This window comes from Tachyglossus aculeatus, chromosome 2 (assembly GCF_015852505.1).
Source record: "Tachyglossus aculeatus isolate mTacAcu1 chromosome 2, mTacAcu1.pri, whole genome shotgun sequence".
NCBI lineage: Eukaryota > Metazoa > Chordata > Mammalia > Monotremata > Tachyglossidae > Tachyglossus > Tachyglossus aculeatus.
This window is the reverse complement of record NC_052067.1, coordinates 75464898-75480090: the sequence shown is the minus strand read 5'-3', so window position 1 is coordinate 75480090 and position 15193 is coordinate 75464898. Positions and strand designations below refer to the sequence as shown.

Here is a 15193-nt window from a genome sequence, read left to right as displayed (position 1 = left end):
AAGTAAAATGTTTTTCAGAGGACATCAGACCAGTAATGGGGCAAAAGCAACTAAGTCAACAATGTCTCCTCCGCCCAACACAGTAAAGAGGTTCTTAGCACAGATTCAGCTGTAGGAGAAGCCCAGGCCTTGGGGTGGGTGGGGAGTGCAGGCCACTCCTGGGTAGCTCCACTTACAAGATAACAGCAAGAGAAAACTGCCCTGGAGGAGGGGGTAAATCCACCATACAGGAGTAATCTGAGCCCACAAAATAAAGGACCTTACTTTATGTGCTGCCTGCTATTGTTACTACTGGATGTAGTTCTAATAATAGGCCAGTCAAATTCTTCCCATTCTTCTAAATACAGACTCATTAAGGAGATCTTGGAATTTTTTTTTCTTCTAGGTTTATGATTTGGGCCCTTTTGGTGTATAATGCTACCAACAATATCAGTTTGGAAGGGAAAGTCATTCGGCAGAAACTCTTACAAAGTAATGGTTCCCTAGGAGATGGATTGAGATTATACATGGTTAATGTCAAGCAAATTGGTAAGTGGGAGAAATTCCATATTGAGTTGTAAGTGTTCTGAGAGATTAAATCATCCATTCATTTACAAAAAAAGTCCACTAGGTAGTTTATACGCTAGCATAAAATACATATGCTGGCAGCTCATTAAAATTCTTGGGATTCTTTATGTCCCCGTTTTCTCTTGGATTAGTCACTGCCTTTGTTGACCCACCCATAGCCCAAGCTCCACTCACTAAATCCAAAGGGTTCTGAAGATGTGCTCAATAGAGTGCAGAGGTAAACTTTAAAGATCTTTCCCTGAAATCCATGGTTTTGTATTGCTAAAATAGCTTCTTCAAAAATTTAAATTTGATTTCCAGATTTTTGAATCTGAACCTTTGTGGTTTTTTCAAAAATTTTTTTTAAAAAAACATGTACTTTAAAAATGTGTCTGTGGAAAAATGACTAGAAGAGGAAGACTGTAAAAGACAGGATTAAAACATATGTTTTTCAATGTTCAGTTATAATTAAATAACATCCCATATAATTCTGTTATAGCTATAATTCTATTCTGATGATTTTGATACCTGTCTACATGTTTTGTTTTGTTGTCTGTCTCCCCCTAGACTGTGAGCCCGTTGTTGAGTAGGGACTGTCTCTATATGTTGCTGACTTGTACTTCCCAAGCACCTAGGACAGTGCTCTGCACACAGTAAACGCTCAATAAATATGATTGAATGAATGAATCCCATTTGTTTTTTTCTTCCTTTCATGTAGGTGGCTGTTCCATTGAAGAAAACCCCCATAGCTACACCTGGTCAGCCATTGCAGTAGGACGCACCTCTAAGTTACCTTGTCCTGGAAAACCTGGCTATTTTGCATACAGAAACTGGTAAGACTCCAGACAACCCTTTCTAGTAATGCTAGACTAGCACTCATCTAATCTACTACATGTGCTGATGTCTGTTTCATCACATCAGGATCAGATGGGTTTCACTAGTGTTTGATTAGTAGAAGGAGTTTTAGAAATCCTTCCAGGTGCTTGAGTCAGTCTTCATTTTTATTGACAAAGATAAGGATTTGCTGTATACATAAAGAGGGATTAAATGTCTTTGTCCCAGAGTTGAAATGGGAGGTTATTGATGAGTTCTTTGACCTAGCACATGGCAAATCTGGTGTTTATTAGCATGCCAAGGACTCCTCATATCACCCAAAACCAGTTCATTTCTTGAAACTCTAGGGCTCCTACAATCACCTTGAAGATGTAGATTCAGACTCTAGTGATACTCAGAGGCCTTCTCTGGTGAGAGGAAAGTCTATTCTGGGTTAGTCCAGATACCAACCAGTGTATTAAACTAATCCAGATTACAGTGAAACCTGATTAAATCCATATTTAAAAGACTGAGAAATTCTTCAGTAGTGTCAAATATTATACAAAGAAGGATAGCTGCTTTTAATTTACATTCTATGAGTACAATTTCAGACTAGTGTGTATTTTGCATTTTAATGTAATCAGTGATCTAATCAAGTTCTGTGTTTGAGTGAAGTAAGAGGAGGAATGGGAAATTGGAATGAGTTGGAGAAGTGAGAACCAACCCACTTGAATTCATACTGGCACTATGTCCTTGATATAGATCTGTATTGCCTTTTGCCAAATTGTTATGCCTAAAATAACTGTCATTTTGCTTCAGTGCTATTATTTTCTTCTCATCTCATATTTAGTGCCATATTAATCATTTATTGAGCCCTTACTGTAAGCAGAGCACTGTACTAAGCACTTGGGAGAGTACAATAAAGAATTGATAGACACATTTCCTGCTCACATGTTCATTACATCAATAAAGCCTCACTATTTTCATAAGGTGACAATTTTTACTCCTAGTTAGCAAGCTGTAAATCCTAGTTTAACATGGAATTTTAAGCACACATTTAATTATTTTAAAATTTTTCTAAATGTGTGTTTCACATAAGTAAGCCTTCACAGAAACACATGAAAACCTCCTATTAGCTTGTTTGTCACCTCATCATGTCGTCAACAGTGTAATAAAATGAATGGAGAATTCTGTGGTATTAGGTATTTTGGAAGGAAGTTCCATGCAGGAGAAAGTTGTGAACCATGGATTGAAGACCAGAGAGATAGTTAAAATTGTTTGAGGTTTTTTTAACTTTGTTTGAATTATAATTTTTTTGTTCTTTCTTAGCACTATTGATAGCACTACTGGTAATTCCAAATGGGGAGAGCCTAAATTAGAAGAATGTGCTGGTAAGTGTTGTATTAAAATTAGTTCTGATAGAATACTGTTCTTCTGTGGTCTCCACTGTTCTGTGTTGTCTCCCTTGTTGCAAAGCAAAATTGTTAAAAAGTAGATATGAACATATAGCATATTCACTTATGAAAGATATACCATAAGATGATGCTATTGATGCCTGTCTACTTGTTTTGTTTTGTTGTCTGTCTCCCCCTTCTAGAATATAAGCCCATTGTTGGGTAGGGATTGTCTCTATCTGATGCCAAATTGTACTTTCCAAGCACTTAGCACAATGCTCTGCACACAGTAAGTGCTCAATAAATACATCTGAATGAATGAATCTCATTCTTTAACCTTTTTGTACCAAAGAGAGGTTACTGTAGCTGAGCTAGGAAATTCAATACGAAACAATTTTGTAGGATACTAAGATTTAATGTCCTTTCTTATTGTCAATTAAAATTTTCCCAAAGAATGTACCATTTTCACATGTATAGGGTCTCCCCAAAAGTTACTTCAGACCTTAAGAAAGCATAATAAAAATTCACAGTGAAGGAACATTGCTACATTTGTATATATCAACTTGCATGCTCTACTATTACTTATTTAAACCACTTTTCCCTTCTTTTCTTCCTCTTACTGGGGATGTATTTGGTGACTGTCTTCACTCTAGATTGAAGGCAGATGTCATATCTTCTAACTGTGTTGTAATCTAAGTGCTTAGTGCAGTGCTTTACACAGGGGAGGTAACATAAGTACTATTGATGGATTGATATAAAGACACAACTATACCATTTTTAAAGGGAAAAGATTGAAAGAGAAAGGAAGGAGTAGGAGAGATTGGAGAAGAGCAACCCTCTATATTGGGGGCCTGGAGATTTGAACCGGGTATGGACTCAGTCCCCACAGGCCAAGAGGATTACATTACTTGGACACTCTGCTACCATGGGCTCAGTTGAAAGAGCATGGGCTTGGGAGTCAGAGGTCATGGGTTCTAATCCCGGCTCTGCCACTTGTCAGCTGTGCCAATTTGGCCAAGTCACTTAACTTCTCTGTGCCTGTTACCTCATCTGTAAAATGGGGATTAAGACTGTGAGCCCCACGTGGGACAACCTGATCACCTTGTAGCCTCCCCAGCACTTAGAACAGTGCGTTGCACGTAGTAAGCGCTTAACAAATGCTATCGTTATTATTATTATTATTATTATTTTTATTATTATTATTATTATTATGTATACAAGGTGGCCCAGGCAAGGCTCTTCCTGTCTTCTCTGAGGTCTTGATTGGCAGCTTACTTGTATCCAAGGAGTGAGTTGAATATGGCAGTTGCCACTCTTGCCATATACCTGGCACAGCTGAGCATTGACTTGTCCCCCGTGCATTTACTTAAACTAAATACTGTCTGCCAGGCTTTGAGGATTGTTCTTTTTTAATAATTGTAATAACAGTTGTTTTATTTGTTAAGCACTGACACCGTGGTAAGCAGTAGACTTAGTGCAGGGGTAGATACAAGATCATTAAATCAGACACATTTCTTGTCACTCATTTATTCATTCAATCATATTTATTGAGGGCTCTTCCAAGTGCATAAGTGTTTTGCACACAGTAAGCACTCAATAAATACTACTGAATAAATGAATGCTTATTGCATGCAGAGCCCACTGGGGGCTCAGGGCCTAAGCAGGAGGGAAAGGAGATGAAATAATTGGTGTATTTTTTAAACACTTACTGTGTGCCAAGAACTGTACTAAATACTGGGTATATTCAAGATAACTAGGTTGTACACAGTCCCTCTCCCACAAGGGGCTCACACTCTAAGTAGGAGAGAGAAGGATTTAATGCTTATTTTACTGTTGAGGAAATCAAGGCCCAGATAATTTTAGGGACTTGCCCAGTGCCACAACAACAGGCCGGTGGAGCTAGTATAAAATCCCAGGATCTCTGACTTCCAGGCTTGTGCTCTTTCCACTAGGCCATGCTGCTTCTCAGCCAGTCAAAGGGGAAATAGCCCAAGACATGCTGGTAGAATCATCCTGCCCAGAAAATTGCATTTCCTTAGGGGCCAGTGAAAAAGCTGAGGGAATGATTAAAGCAGAATGATGATTTTTTTTATTTCCTCTAGACTGTAAACTCATTGTGGGCAGTGAATGTGTTGGTTATAGTGCTATATTGCACTCTCCCAAGTGCTTAATACAGTGCCCTGCACACAGTAAGCACTCAATAAGTATGATCGATTGATTCTTATTCATAATATTTATTAAGCACTTATTGTGTGCAGGTCACTGTACTAACTGCTGGGAAAAAATACACAGATGAGTTAGACACAGTTCCCACCCTCCAGGTGAATCAGTCTGAAAATAGGGTGACTAAAGAATTGGCAGTAGACATGGTAGGAAGGATGAAATAATATTCATTCATTAATTCAACCAAATTTATTAAGCACTTACTGTGTGCAGCGCACTGTACTAAGCACTTGGGAAAGTGAAGTACAACAATAAACAGTGACAAGTCACAGTCTTCGAGGGGAGAGACAGACATCAATACAAATAAATAAAATTACAGATATATACATAAGTGCTGTAGGGTTGGGATGTGGGGAAGAGCAAAGGGAGCAAGTCAGGGCGATGCAGAAGGGAATGGAAGATGAGGAAAAATGGGGCTTAGTCTGGGACGGCCTCTTGGAGGAGATGTGCCTTCGATAAGGCTTTGAAATGGGGGAGAGTAACTGGATTTGAGGAGGGAGGGTGTTCCATGCCAGAGGCAGGACATGGGCCCAGGGTCGGTGGTAAGACAGGCGAGATGGAGGCATAGTGAGAAGGTTAGCGCTAGAGGAGCAAAGTATTTAGGCTGGGTTGTAGGAGGAGAGAAGCAAGGTGAGGTAGGAGGGGGCAAGTTGATTGAGTGCGTTAAAGCCAATGGTGAGGAGTTTTTGTTTGATATGGAGGTGGATAGGCAACCACTGGAGATTTTTGACAGGAGGGCGGGTAACATGTCCTGAATGCTTTTGCGGAAGGATGGTGGTGGAGTGAAGTATGAACTGGAGAGGGACAGATAGGAGGTTGGGAGGTCAGCAAGGAGGATAAAGCAGTAATCTAGGTGGGATAGGATGAGCGATTGTATTAATGTGATACAGCATAGAAGACAACATAAAAGTGAGGAATCCAATAAGTCCAGTGAGGATCTGTGGGGCCTTCTAATGATCGCAGTGGCTGTACACTGCTTCAGCTTGAATCCCCTCTGCCTGGGCTGCCCAGGGAATGTCAGAAGCAAGGGCTGAAGATGGCACAGTGGGAAAGCAACAGAATTTCTGGGACATTGGGTGCTCCACACAGCTGTCTAGCAGAGAAGGAGTGCCTTTGAAGTGTGGTTAACAGTTGGGCTCTCCCTTTATGTCCCTTCTTATCCCAATTTCCTTTTATTTTTCCTCCTTTAGGCAGTTCTGATGAGCTAGCCAATGAACTTCTCAATCTTACTAGTGAAGGACAGAGTCTCACCTCAGACAATATCACCAATATCATCGGGATGCTCAAAAAAATAGTGAATGATGAAGAAAATATTGATGAATCTCTGGGATCAACTGTAATGAATGTTTTTTCCAACATTCTGACTAGTTCAGACAGAGTATTGCTTGCATCATCTTCTAAGTAAGTAGTTTTGGTGGACAATAGAGGTGACTCAATGAGCATTTTGCCATGTCTTAATTCAAGTACTTCTAATACACTACCTAGTGCTTGTGAATAAATTCACTTCTTTTTGAAGCTCCTTCTCTCAGTAGGTTTTAGGAATGCACTCAATTAGTAATTCACTAAATAGTGTCATGATTTTTCATACCTGTCATTTCAATTCAAAAAAGATTTGAATGGGATTTCTCCTGTTTCTAAAATGTTGTCCAGGAAAGTATCTAGCTGTCACCACAGGTATCTCACCTAGTTTTAAGCCTCATGTATTAGTATTCCAAAATCTTGGCATTAGCTTGCCTTTATTCTTTCTGCTTCCTCACTAGCCAGCAACCCATTAGGGTCTTTTTATTAATCTAGAGGAAACATGGTTTTCCATGTTAATAGAAGGAAGCCCCAACACAGGAAAGGATGATGAAAAACCCAAAACACAATCTCCTAGATGAACAGTTCCTTGAGCACAGGAATTGTCTCTGTTCTCTACTGTACTTTCCCAAGGTTTTAGTACAGTATGCTGCACACAGAAGGTGCTTAATAAATAATCTCTAAAAATACCTGCAGGTCTTTTATGGAATTTCCTGAGAGATACTTTTAAGATTGGGGGCACCAAAATTTAAAACAATAACAGCTCTGCAAGTCATGATAGTGGTCAACATGAGTAACTGAGTCACAGAAGTGAAGTGACTTGTTCAAGGCCACACAGCAGACAAATGATGGAGTCAGGATTAGAATCCAAGACCTTCTGACTCCCAAGCCCAGGCTCTATCCACTACATCATGCTCTTCTTACCTCTTATGGTGTGAGGAACAGAGGCCATATCTAATAGGATTACCTTTAATCTAACCCTGGGCTCAGCACACAGTGAAGTCTATAGGCCATATCATTAATAAAACAGGAGATGCCGTAACCAAAGCTGTCCTAAGTTCAAGACCTCCCTCTTCCAAAATTATTCTGAAAGTTAAATTTAGAGACAATTGCCTCCTTCCTTTTCTTCCTCCCTCTTTCCTTCTCCCTTTCTCACCTCCTCACCTACTATTCCTACTCCTCACTAGCCATCAGAAAACAGATCAATTTGGTTGCGGTGGCAAACACTTTGCTTCTATATAATGAAAGCAACCAGTTCCATGTAAATTGTTGCTGACACATTTTCTCCTGCCATTTTAAGAAACTACAACCTGTGCCTGTGTGCATTTGGATATTCTTTTCCACGTGGATATAGTTCATGTAGAGAAAGTTTTGTTCTTCATAATTGATCATGGCACTGATGGTAAAGTTTGCTTATAGATGCCATTAAGCAGTGTGAATGGCTCCATGCAACTCAGCACTACTGCTGACAAAAGAAGTCAAGCCCAAGTAATACTGGCCTGGGATACCTTAAACAAATGTCCTATGAGAAGAGGTTGTCTAGAATATTAGTTATCTGGCTGCTGAAGAAGCAAACAGAATTCAGCAGCACACTGGACATCCTGTTTTATTAATGATATAGCCTATAGGCTCTACTTAGGAAGGCACCCCAATGAGAAAGGGGACTAAAAAAATTGTCTGTCTTTCCAGTAAACCACCACTCATAAGTTTTTTATACTTACGCTTGCAGTCTGGTTCATAAAATATATGAAACAACAATTATTTATTCACTTTTACTTTTGTCATAGTTTTTTTTGCCCTAAATGCTGAATACTTTTCCATGTTTTATGTATGCTTACACTGCTTAGACTGTAAACACCCACGAGGCAAAGACTGTGCAGCTAAATTGCTTTAACTCTCTAATATATATTTATATAAAGTACCTCAACGATCTTTGAATATGGTACTTTCAGGAGTAACTTTTGTGTTTATGCTTTTAGAGCTTTAAAAACAATTGATGAGTTAGCCCTTAAGATACAACTAAATGAGACACCTGTGAGTATCACCACACGGAATCTGGCCTTGGGGGTGTCGTCCTTGGTTGCAGGGACATACAAGGGTTCAAGGTTCAGTATCGGTCTCCAGAACAATGCTTCCAATTTTCAGGTATGAATTTTCAGGTATGAAGATTTTATATGGTTTGGCATCTCTTCTATCTGGGATGGCTAGGCGGTAATAATTATAATAATTATGTATTTGTTCAGCTCTTACTATGTGCCAGGCACTGTACTAAGTGCTGGGGTAGATGCAAGCAAATCGGGTTGGACACGGTCTCAATCCCCATTTTACAGATGAGGTAACTGAGGCACAGAGAAGCGAAGTGACTTGCCCAAGGTCACACAGCAGACAAGTGGCAGAGCAGGATTAGAACCCATGACCTTCTGACTCCCAGGCCCGTGCTCTATCCACTATACCACGTTACTTCTCTTGGTGAGAGATAGGGAAGAAGTTGACTTTACGACTTTACAAGGTGCCTTCAATCCAAATATTTGATAAACCTATGACTTTGGATACACTTAGAGAAAGCATATTGTTCTTCCTCTTAAAGTTGTAACTAATAGGTTGATAAGTGGGGTAGTTTCATGAATTAAAGCAGCGTGGGCTAGTGGAAAGAGCTTGGTCCTGGGAGTCAGAGGGCCTGGGTTCTAATTTTGCTCTGCCTGCTGAGTGATCTTGAGGAAGTCATTTAACTTCTCTGTCCTTCAGTTTCCTCAACTGTAAAACGGAGATTTAATACCTGTTCTCCCCCCTACTTGGACTGTAAGCCCCATGTGGGACAGGGACTGTGTCCAACCTGATCAGAATATATTTACCCCAGCACTTCGTAGAGTGCCTTCCACATAGTAAGTGCTTAAATATCAAAAAAAAAAAAAAAAAAAAAAACAAAACTTCAAAGTAGTCCAGGACTGTTGGTGTCTAAGAAGCAGCACTCTCAGGCATTACAGATAATTTTCCCATTTGCTCAATATCTAGTGCTACTCTATTAATGAATAAGCCACTTTCAAATCCAGGGTGGTGAGCTCTTCTGAATTTAAAGCCATGTCCTTTTCTATCTAGGAGGGTCCTTTCTCTGTTCTTCCAACTCCAAGAAGAACAAAGTGTGCTAAAGAGAAATGTGGGTGGAGTTTTGGAATGTAAGAAACACTGTGGCTTAGATAAACTAATGGTCATCCACCGTGGTGGTATTCTGTCCCAGAAGGTGACAACAGGATGCTTGGAGGAACAATGAGATGGTGGCCCTCCATGACCTCTTTGTTACACAGAAGATCAGTAGTTACGCACATTCTTGGGTGTGGGAGGAAGTAGACCTGCCTCTTTCTGCTAGCATTTCCCTATTATCCCATACTTTTCATGTCTGAGGTAAGAAGAGCCCAATTGCTAGAGACATCCTGAGCCAAATTAGAGAATGCCTGAGAGAAGAAAAATTAATCTCACCTTTAACTAGATCAGAACACTATCTCTACCCAGAACCACCTGACAGTATTGTCACCAGGCAGGGAAAGCACCATTTCTCTGCTTTTAACAGCTCCTCATTCCCTGATTTAGCATTCCTGTGTCCAAAAGGAACCGTATGGTACATAGCTGCTACTCAGTCAATCAGTGGTATTTACTGGGGGCGTACTGTATGCAGAGCACTGTACTAAGTACTTGGGAGAGTGCAACGGAGTTGGTAAAGAAATATATTAAAATAAGTTATGGATATGTACATAAGAACTGTGGGACTGATGGAGTGAATATGAAGTGTTTAAAGGGTAACCTTTTGTTCCTAGAGAAACATTTGTGTAATAGAAAAGGCCTGAGTGTTCCTTATTTTTAAAAGAACCTAGTTCATAAGCTCAATGACTTGTTTTTTTTCTTTCCTGATGAAACAGATCTCCCAAAATCTACTTAGAAATACTAAGTCTTCATTTTCAAAAAACAAAACAAAATTAAATCTTCCTCTTTTAGAATTAGTACCCAAATACAGAAGGTTATTTTTGTCTTTGTTAAAATATGCCCACTGACACCTATATTTGTACACATATTAAGCCACTGTTCAAGCAGGAAACTTATTAGGTGATAGAAAAATTGGCTTATTGCTTTCATTCATTCAATCGTATTTATTAAGTGCTTACTGTGTGCAGAGCACTATACTAAGTGCTTGGGAAAGTAAAGTACAACTCTATTCCTTTCTAAGATGCATTCAAGTTCTACCATAAATAGCCCAGTTCTTTTACCATTGCTCTTACCTGATAAAATTTTCTTGTTTTTTTTTCTTGTTTATGCATTTGCAGATAGATTTTGAGACAAGTCAAGTGAATCCCCTGGCTTCTGTCATCCTTCCCCAAAGCTTACTTCAGAACTTAAGTGTAGAAGAACAGGAATCTGTTAAGAGGGCTCAGTTCACATTTTTCAATAAAACTGGACTATTTCAGGCAAGTATGAATTTTATTCATTCAATTTTATACAGTTGAAAGTAAAGTTCAATATGAAGAGAAATAAAATCCCAAACTCTTTAGAGATATTGCAGGATACAGATAAACACGCCATATTTCTTGATTTAAAAAATGCCATACTTGGTTAAAAATAAATGAGAATGAATATCATAATTACTTAACCATCTTTCTCATCTTTTTAGTTGCTTTAGCAACAAATACATTTGAGTCTTCTCAGGTCAAATTGCCTGGCTCTCTTGGCCTAACTGCAATGGTTGGCCCAGTAATGGCAGTGGGTGAGTTGTAATTGCAACTAATTTGTTTTCTCTTTTGGGGAGATTTGTCTCTGTCTAGTGCCTCAGTCACAAGTGAGAAATGCATTCACAGTTAAAAATAATATTCACAGGGGAAAGTTCTTTGGGCTTTTTTTTTCCACTCAGAGGAAGCATTATTTCATAATAAACAGCATTCTTGGCTTTAATCAGTTTTCCCATTAGTATTTCAAATGACATTTTGCTCTTGGGAACCCAAAGAACTTGATGGTATTGTGCTGAACATATATTACCATTTGTATTGGCCATATTTCTAAATACTAGAGAGCATTTGGTCAGAAAATACCAGTGACTCTCCGCTCTCTCCAAGAGCCCTCCCTAAGGCAGCTACATTAAACTTGCCATTCATTTTAAGAATTTCTTGTATCAAAAGTGTGTTTGATTCAGGGCTTCTAAGAGGAAATAGGACCATATAAAAGAACTGCAAATTCTTTCCAAGAAAAATTAGGCTACTTAGTCAACCTTGTTTGACCTGCTCAACTAGACAGCTGAAATGATGTTCCATGACTGAAAGAGTAACATATGGCAAGCCAGATTGTAAATGTCCTGTTTAAAAGTATTGTTGGGATGAAGAACTGACATAGTTGGGTTCTTTCCAAAAATAGTGAACTGTGTATTTCAGACACAAATGAAGTTCAAAAAGGGAAGAAATTGAAGATGTTAAAGAGATAAGATAAATGAAGAAATAGGTGCAAAAAGAGCCTGGGAGGACATTTTCCTGCCAAACCATTTGGAACTACAAGTTCAGGACAAGTTCAAAAGTTTAGGTTCCTAAAGGAGAAGCAGCGTGGTTCACGGAGAAGCAGCATGGCTCAGTGGAAAGAGCCTGGGCTTTGGAGTCAGACGTCATGGGTTCAAATCCCGGCTCCGCTGTCAGCTGTGTGACTTTGGGCAAGTCACTTCACTTCTCCAGGCCTCAGTTCCCTCATCTGTAAAATGGGGATGAAGCCTGTGAGCCCCCCATGGGACAACCTGATTACCTTGTATCCCCCAGCACTTAGAACAGTGCTTTGCACATAGTAAGTGCTTAATAAATGCCATTATTATTATTATTATTATTAATAACTTCACCTTTGAAACTGAATCTTCTGGCTGGATATCACCAGAGATATCCTCTAGAATGTCTTGGTCAAACCTTTGACATACAAAGTTACATTTAGATGTAGTTCAGAAGCTAGCAAATATTGGAAAAAATGCAAGAATACTTTCTTTTTACATCACCCCCTCCTTCACTCTGTAAAAGTCATTTGCCAAAAGATAAGCAGCCTCGGTTATTCAATGATTAGGGAAATGATCTAATACCACAATTTTTTGTGAGTTGCATTGTTTGAGGTGTAATTCTAGCTGGCATCAAAGAAAGTGATTGAGAGAAACTTCATGAAAATCTTTTTACAATATGGTCTTATAATGCTTTTTCTACATATTTATGTTAATAAGGGAAATAGCAGCACTCCATGAGGAAAACCGGCAATTTGATCTTATAAACAGGATGTTCTCATAATGGAGGATTTTAAGTGTAAAAAATGCTGACAGTTTGCTTACTTTGGAACACCACAAAAAAAGTCAAATCATGTACTTGAGCTTGGGCATGTAAGGTATTGTTTTTGTCTTTTAAAGGATGTAGAAACACAGAGTGGCAATTTAGTGAGTTATGTGATGGCGTGCAGTATTGGGAACATGAGTATCCGGGATCTTCAGGAACCTGTCCGGGTTATAATTAAACATACACGAATTCAGGTAATGAAATGGGCAGCCTATTTTAAATTTATGGGGAAACTGGAGTGTCAAGAGGGGGGATAAATATTAAAGAGCATTATTTTAAGGTAGTCTCCCATTTTTTAATTATTAAATGCAGAGTCACAATCTGTTCAACCTGAGGCATAGTTACTTTAATATTGTGATTCATAATTTTATTTATTTTGAAAACAAACACACATTATAAGCTTGGTGTGGACTGGGAATGTGTCTACCAAATCTATTGTATTGTACTCTCTCCAGGGCTTAGGAGACAGGTCTGCACACAGTAAGCACTTAATAAATACCATTGATTGACTCATGGAAAACTTGAAGTGGCTTTCAGATATTACCCCATCAGCAGTCATTACAGCATTACGCTCATTTATATAACCACTGATCAGCTTGAAATCTGCATTATTCCTGTTGTCAGATTGCTTTTTAAAAAAAAATAGATAACATAAATTAGGTAACAGATCGTTCTTAGGAAATATCAGTTATATTGGCACTCTATTTTCTGTTTTCACCTAGGTAAATGAAAGTATTATTTGAGAGAGGCTATAGGGGAGAGGGATGCACTAAAGATTCATTTTTGAAGGAAAGCCAGAACGCACAAGCACTATTCTAAGAAAAATGTTTCACTGATATAGAACCGCATCAAAATCACAAGAGATTCTTTACAATGCTGGCACTTGAGATTATCAGTACAATTATTTTTTCAGTTAGGCCACATATTAACTAATCTTTCACCCATTTGGTTTTGATTTTGACACCCTCAGGCTGCCTCATTTAAAATCAGTTCAAGAATTTAATCAACTTTCTAGAAGTTTTACAGATCATCTTCTTTAATTCCCCTTCCCTTCTTGGAGATAATTCCCATATCAGCCAGAAGTGAAGGGAGAAGTCAGATTTCTGAGGATTACAATTAGACTGAAAAATTCTTTGAGGCCTGGGTTTTGCTTCCTTTTTCCTCACACTGCCCTTTCTGCTTTCTTTCTTGTGCTGTTTTGTTCATGATTTCAGTAAAAATGTATTGAAATCCATTTTACATTTATGCTAATGTTTGTATTGCTAATCTAGGAGGTACCTCATCCCATCTGTGTCTTCTGGGATTTAAACAAAAACTGTAAGTGTATAAGCAATTTTCTTTTTTTAATGTAGCTGGTAAAGCTTTATTTTTTTTTTTAGCTGTTCATCATTCTCCTTTATTTGAAATTCATAGTGAATCACTATCAGTAGAAGGATGCAACAGTCAAACTATTCTTGAAAACTAAAGACCTGTGACATTTTTTTTTCTGTGTTACAAGTCTCAGGAATTCTGCAGTAGGGTTATCCTATTTGAATATAGGCAACTGAAACAAGATAGGAACATTATCTAACAGAGAAGGTTTATTCCTATCCTAACAGATGAACTTAATGTGCAGCCTTCACACTCCAAATCATTAATATTGCAGGAAACCTGCAAAGAGAATCTGTACTACAAGTCAGTTTTTCATTGTTTTCAATTAACAAGAATCCTTTTAAACTAAATTGAAGTAGCCAGTGATATGGCCAGTCATTTGATGATGTAGACTTTTATCTCATGAAGTGCAATCCCAGTAAATGTCTGAATGTTATGGCTCTAAAACTGAGCCAAAGTAGTAAGGGGTAAGGGAACAGTTCTTGTTCATAATGGAAAAGATGGGAGAAGAAGAAGTATTTTCTGAAGATTTTACGAAAGACCTAGATAGCATTAATTGCATATATTTGTGACTTTAAACAATATATAATTTCACAGTTGTAATCTGGAAAACAAATTGTGCTTTCCACCAATGAATACAGACAGGGATTTCGGAAATGGATTCACTTCCTATTGCTATGAAAGTTTGCTTTGCTTTACTCCCACAGCGGGGGCTGGTGGCTGGAACACATCAGGTTGTGTTGTGCATAGAGACTCAGATGAAAGTGCGACAGTGTGCTTATGCAACCACCTCACCCATTTTGGCGTTCTGATGGTAAGAATTTTCTTCTGTTTGTGGGCATTTCATTTATTAGTTTAGTTTTGTAGAAACCACTTCTCATCTACTTACATTAATTCTTTTATCCCAATACCTTGAACCATACTAAAGACATCAACTAAGCCATGCTTAAGGAAAATCCATACTTTCACTCTCCAGCTTGAAAGGTCACACTGGAGGAGAGTAAACTCTGACATAGCCAAGATGGTAGCCCAGAAATAGGAAAAGAACAAAAAGTGTGATCTATTTCCACCCTGGGGGCTGCATTTGATTAACCCTTGGTGCTTTCCTTTATGTCTGGGAGGACATTTGTCACATACCCCTCTATCCACCAGAAGTTTCTATTGTCATTTTCAATCCACCCCTTCCTCAGGGACACTCTGGAGGCTGGAAGATAGACA

At 38.6% G+C, this 15193-nt stretch overlaps 1 protein-coding gene across 5 annotated transcripts in view; it reads left to right on the top strand.

The window, feature by feature from the left end:
- Positions 1-15193, top strand: part of ADGRG6 (adhesion G protein-coupled receptor G6) — a 180876-nt gene that overhangs the window by 137207 nt on the left and 28476 nt on the right. For all 5 annotated transcript variants that reach the window (XM_038766793.1, XM_038766792.1, XM_038766790.1 and 2 more), the window contains 9 exons: positions 386-528; positions 1265-1379; positions 2689-2750; positions 6167-6377; positions 8255-8420; positions 10589-10729; positions 12679-12798; positions 13876-13921; positions 14683-14789. In XM_038766793.1, coding sequence (XP_038622721.1) covers positions 386-528; positions 1265-1379; positions 2689-2750; positions 6167-6377; positions 8255-8420; positions 10589-10729; positions 12679-12798; positions 13876-13921; positions 14683-14789 — 1111 coding nt within the window. The remainder of the gene's footprint in view (positions 1-385; positions 529-1264; positions 1380-2688; positions 2751-6166; positions 6378-8254; positions 8421-10588; positions 10730-12678; positions 12799-13875; positions 13922-14682; positions 14790-15193) is intronic.